The sequence below is a fragment of the Symphalangus syndactylus genome, chromosome 6 (assembly GCF_028878055.3).
Source record: "Symphalangus syndactylus isolate Jambi chromosome 6, NHGRI_mSymSyn1-v2.1_pri, whole genome shotgun sequence".
In the NCBI taxonomy this organism is placed as follows: domain Eukaryota; kingdom Metazoa; phylum Chordata; class Mammalia; order Primates; family Hylobatidae; genus Symphalangus; species Symphalangus syndactylus.
In genome coordinates this window covers 79,374,646-79,380,645 of record NC_072428.2, presented here as the reverse complement: position 1 = coordinate 79,380,645, position 6,000 = coordinate 79,374,646, and the positions used below count along the sequence as shown (strand labels likewise).

Here is a 6,000-nt window from a genome sequence, read left to right as displayed (position 1 = left end):
CTTCCTGTCCCCAGACACGTTACTTACCTCCGTGCCTTAGTCCCTTCATCTTTAACATTAATGTAAATATTAGAATTATCTCACAGATTGTCGTCAGAATTAAAGATAATGTATGTATGGTGCTTAGGAGTATTTGAAACTACATCAGTACATTTAGTCTATACCTTAATTTTCTTTCAGCACCACGGTCAACGTCAAATATCTGGAAGGACATCGAAATATCCTGAAAGTGAAATTGTATATGACTTAATTAAATTCTATTTAAGTGTCTCCTGTAACTCTAACTATAGAAACAGGGAGACGAATAACCAGAGTAGTCAGAACCTCCGCATGGGTAAGGGACAAATCCTGTCCTTCTTCGCATTCTCCAGGGTGACTTAACAGAACGCTAACGCCTTGCATACGGACAGGCGCCCCAAATTTAAGTTCGCGGTCATCTTTAAAACCCCCACGGAGCTATGGGCCGGGGTCTCGGCCAGCTCTAAGGTCCCACCCTCGCTGATCTCAGGTTACCCACAACTCTCCTCTCGGGTTACCCAACCCGGCCTCGCAGCAGTCCTCGGGTCTTCGGCCCCTCCCGCCCCTTGCCGGCAGTGCCCGCCAAGCCGGGCTGTCCCACTGCGCATGCTCCTCGCCGCGCGGGTGGGGAGCGCCGGGGCAGGGAGGCGGGCACCAGGCGCGGGTCCCTCCGGGCAGGGGAGGTAGGCCTGGGCCTGACGCCGGCCACGCAGCGGCGGGAGAGTGAACACCCGGGCCGCGGCGTCCTGGAGACCCGCGAGAGATGGAAGCGGCGGCGACGCCGGCGGCGGCCGGGGCGGCGAGGCGCGAGGAGCTAGGTCGGTGTTGTGCGTGGGCAGGGACCCGGGGCTGACGTGGGCAGGGGTCTGTGCGGGGGTCGGGTGCGCCCACGGCCGGGAGGAAGCGGACCCTGCCCCGCGCCCGTCCGCATCCGGGTTCCACAGGGAAAGACGTGGGGCCGAGTGGGCGGCGGTGTGTGTGTGTGTGTGTGCCGAGTGGGCGGCGGTGTGTGTGTGTGTGTGTGTATGTGTGAAGGCTCTTGAGGTTGTGGGGCTAGCACGGGTTCTAATTTAAACCCAGCAAACAAACCTCCCCAGGACGTTTGGAATGAGTTGAGGCCTGATTGCTAACTGACTCCGTGGTCAGCATCCGCAAAGGAACCGGTTATCTGAACCCGAGAACTTGGTCAGACGAAGACCAGGCCTGAATAGGGCGTTAAAATGTGTGTGTGTGTGTTTGCGCGCGCGCGTGTGGGTGAGTGTGTGTTGAGTGGGGCGGGGCCCTGTGGGTACACGTCAAAGACGCGAGAGCCTGCGCCGCGACTCACGGTTTTTTTCCCAATGATGCTTTAAGGAAGTTATCATTGTTCTGCGTTTCAAATGCTGCAGCCCCATTCGGAATCTCCAGATGAATCCTCATTTTACTCCTTGTTATCCCAGAGTTTCGAACAGGTCGTGCCGACCAGAATGAACAGGAGATACCTGTAGCTTGCTCACTTGGCAAAGTTTGTTTTTTGCTGCTTTCCTCCCATCTTGTTTCTTGGCGACAGGGCGTGTTTGTTTACGGTTTCCCGCTGTCCAAAATAAAAAAGTAAGGATCAGGGTGGTAAAATGATCGCTCTCCCAGTTATATGTACTGTACTTGGGAGTATTTTTCATTCGATGCTGATTAAATGTAATTTAAAAATTAAATCTAAATGGAATCTTCAAGAAAACGGTTGAACTTCAAAAAATACCGTATTATAAGTAACTGATAGGGTTACCCCTCTAATAGCCTGCAGGGCACTTTGCAGTGGAATTTTTTTCAGGCCGTAATAATGATAGAAACAATAAACTTAACATTTTATTGCATGCTTACTGTGTGCAAACACTGTGCTAAGTGCTTTACCTATGCATTGTCTTTAATCCTCACAGCAATTGAGATGGGTGCTATCATGATCTCCATTTTATAGATATAGTAATTTTAAGCTTATTGATGGCAGAACCTAAATGTGAACTCAGGTTTCATTCATTAATGACCTGTCTTAGTGAGGATATGGAGAAATGGGTATTCTCATGCATTGCTGGCAGAAAAGGGATAATATATTTATCCTTAAAAATGTACATATCGGCCGGGCGCGTTGGCTCACCCCTGTAATCCCAGCACTTTGGGAGGCCGAGGCGGGCGGATCACAAGGTCAGGAGATGGAGACCATCCTGGCTAACACGGTGAAACCCCGTCTCTACTAAAAACACAAAAAATTAGCCGTGTGTGGTGGCGGGCGCCTGTAGTCCCGGCTACTCGGGTGGCTGAGGCAGGAGAATGGCGTGAACCCGGGAGGCGGAGCTTGCCGTGAGCCGAGATCGTGCCACTGCACCCCAGCCTGGGCAACAGAGCGAGACTCTGTCTCAAAAAAAAAGAAAAAAAAATGTACTTATCGTTTGACCCAGCAATTCTCCTTCTGAATATTTCCCGAGGAAATAAGTAATGTAACCAATACTTATGTCAAGAGGTTTTCATTATAGTATATAGAGAAAAGCTGTTAACTATCTAAAGTACAATGAAAGGAAATTGGTTAAATTGTGGTATAGTTTTATACTGCCTACCATTAAAAGTGATATGGAAGATGTTCAGCATGTACATTTTCTTTAACTGAAAAAAAGTTTCAAATTATTTCAGTTTTTTTAAATTTTATATTTTCATTAATTCAACACATATTCACTGAGCTTCCCCTAGGCACTTGAGATACATCGTGAGCAAAACAGATACAAATTCCTGTTCTTATGGAGCTTGTATTTAGTAATAGGAAGCAGAGAGTAAGCAGTAAAGACAATAACCAGTTAATTACATAGTATGTTAGGTGCAAAGTGCTATGTAAAACAAGAGCAGGGTAAGGGAAATCAGGAATGAGGGTTGGGGCTAGGCAGTTTACAGTATTTTATTTTATAAAATGGTTGGGATGGGCCTTATTGAAAAGGTACAATTTGAGTAAAGACTTGGAAGAGGTAAGGAAATTAGCCAAATGGATATCTGGGGAACGACTACTCCAGGCAGAAAGAATAACTAAAGGAATAGCAAGGAGGCCAAAGTGGCTGAAGCAGAGTGATGGAGGTAGCGATGAGGCCAAATTATGTAGGGTCTTGTAGGTAATGTAAACTGTGAATTTTACCCTGAGGGAAGGGGGGACCAATGCAGGGTTTGAACAGAGGAGTGTCATGATCTGCCTTGTTTTAAAAGGATTGCATTGACTGCCATGTGACGAATAAACTGTAAAGGGGCAAAAGTAAAAGCAGGAGAATATTTCAGTAATTCAGGAAAGATGTGGGTGTCCTTCAGAGCAGTATGGTAGTGGCAGTGGAGGTGAATAGACGTAGTTAGCCTCTAGGTATATTTTGAAAGAACCAGTGTGATTTCCTGACAGAATGGATGAGGGTTAGAGAGTAAAACGGAGGAGACGTGGAAGACTCCAGGGACCTGAGTATCTAGAAGAATGAAATTGTTATTACCTGGGATATTATGGTGGTTTTGTAATATACCTACAGAGTCTTTGATGTTTCTCTCTTAAGTAGGAGAAACTTAATTTCCTTCCCTTCAAGTGGGGGCTGGACTTAGTAACTTGTGTCTAATGAATAGATTGTGGTAGAAATGATGTATGACTTAAATACTAGATAATAAAGTGCATTGTGCCTTCCTCCTTGCCTTCTCTTTTTGAATCACTCACTTGAAGAAAAGCCAGCTGTCATGTTGCGAGGAGACTCAAGCGGCCATAAGGAAAGCTCCATGTTGCACAAAACTGAGGGCTCCTGACAATAGCCATAAATTGTTATACAGCAATAGATAACTAATACAAATGGGTAAAGTTGCAGGAATAGCAGGCTTGCTGGTGAAGACGAGTTCAGTTTGGGGCATGTTAAGTTTGAGATGTACGTTAGATATCAAAGTACAGATGTCAAGTAGGCAATTGGATTTTATGTCTAGCATTAGTGAAAGGTCTGGTCTGGAAATATAAATTTGGATGTTGTCAGCATATAGATAGTATTTAAAGCTAGGAGACAGAATGGGAACACATGAGAGTTGTTTGTGTGTATGTGTGTGTGCTTGTGAACATGTACTCTAAAATGTTAACAGTAGTAATTTCTGGGTAATGAAGTAATTTTTAATTTTGAAAATGTTCTTTATATATTTTCTGATTTTCTACAATGACCAACTGTTATTTAATTAAAAAAAGAATTTCCAAAAATGGGTATTTATATGAAAAGCACTGGTAGAGATGGTAAGATACAGGTTCTCATAAGGTATGTAAATAGCTTAAGGTCTGCACTTTATTTCGTATCCCATAGGGACCTCTGGAAAGTTTCTTGCTGTGTATATTTCTTCCACCTCAGGAATGAACAAAATAGTTATGGTTCTTATTTTATATCTAGAGAGTAGTTTATAGATTCGGGTGACAATATTATGTTATTTTAAAAAATGAAACTATTTCTACTTTCTTGTAGTTTTTCTATTGCCAAAATACAAGTGATTTTTAAATTTTATTGCAAAAGTAATGCAAGTTTGCTACAACTACTTTTTTTTTTTTTTTTTTTTTACATTTTCCAGAGAAGGAAAAGCACACTAATGATCCAATTGTCCATCTATATTCTGGTAAACTTGTTCACATTTTGATATATTTACTTCCCTTTATTTCTACTTAATTTTTAAAAACATAATTGTAATCATATTGCAGATATTTAGCTTTTTCCCACTTAGCATATGATACAGTTTTCCCTGTTTTACTCAGACCTCACAACCATAATTTAATGTCAGTGCAATACTTCATAAAGTGACTGTGCCTTAGTTAATTTAGTAGTTTCCTGATTGCCGCATGTTTAGGTTGTTTCCCAATTTTCAACATCTGTAATGTTTTAATGAACATGCTTGTGCAAAATCCTCTTCTGCATACACTAACTTGCCAGAAGTAGAATTACTAGGTGAAAGAAATAAAGATTTTTAAGACTTTAATACATAGGATATTGCTAAATTAATGTGATTTTAGAACATTTTGTATACAACTTGAAATTTATATTGGTTTTAGGCTTGAAAATTGAGATTCAAACAATTTTCTTGGCAAATAAGAGAGCATACAAGCACTGCCTAATTTAAGAATGTTCCATTTGTATGCACCATTAATGTATCCCTATGGTGTACTATGTAATACACCTAACATCAGATATATGGTGTATAATAAATGTTGTATAATATTGAGTCAAGCTAGTGTTTCTTATATATAATTTCTCCACTTGTAAATAGGTGGCACACCTATTCCTTAATAGTGTTTTAGTTTATAAGGCATCATTAATTTTTACATTAATAATCACAGCATTTTCCAGAGCTGCCCAGTTTAGTCCTTAGCCAAAAATTACAGCAAAACATTGGGGGAAAATAATAGACATTATGTGTAATGTAAATTGGGTTCTATAATCTTTAATTCCTTTGGGGTGTCAGTTTTTATTTCATATATTCTTAACTCTGTTTACTATGTTGAGTTGTTAAGTGTTTATCTCCCTCACTAATCTCTATTTCCTTCTGGCAGATATAACATGTTTTGCCCATCTTTGCATACTCAATCTTACAGCACCGTTTATAGGTCATAAATGCTCAGAAGTATTAATTATTATCAAATTATTTCTAATTTTTGTCAAAGATTGGCATTTAGAAATCCTATACAGCTTAATATGCTTCTAGTATATGGAGGAAGACAAAAAAAGTGTTTATTGATTACTTATTTATGTGCCAGGGTCTAAGCTGTATGCTTCATATACATTATTTCATTCTTCATATTCTATCTATGTAACATATATGTAATGTATATAATGCCTTCATATACATTATCATTTGTGATGACATCACAAAACCCCTATGTAATAGAAGTTATTATTTTCATTGTACATATGAGAAAATAGGCCCAGAGGAATCTGGTTAAAATGTAAATCAGATGATATCACTCCAAGGTCCAAAACTCTC

The 6,000-nt window shown here is 40.9% G+C and overlaps 1 protein-coding gene across 2 annotated transcripts in view; it reads left to right on the top strand.

Annotated features, from left to right (window-relative positions):
- The first annotated feature begins 635 nt into the window (after positions 1 to 635).
- The window catches only part of SLC36A4 (solute carrier family 36 member 4), a 54,883-nt gene continuing 49,518 nt past the window's right edge, over positions 636 to 6,000 (top strand). Inside the window, exon 1 of one of the 2 annotated variants that reach the window (XM_055283253.2) lies at positions 636 to 836. In XM_055283253.2, the coding sequence (XP_055139228.1) occupies positions 782 to 836 (55 nt within the window). In that variant the 5' untranslated portion in view covers positions 636 to 781. The remainder of the gene's footprint in view (positions 837 to 6,000) is intronic. The other variant, XM_055283255.2, reaches the window with a different exon arrangement.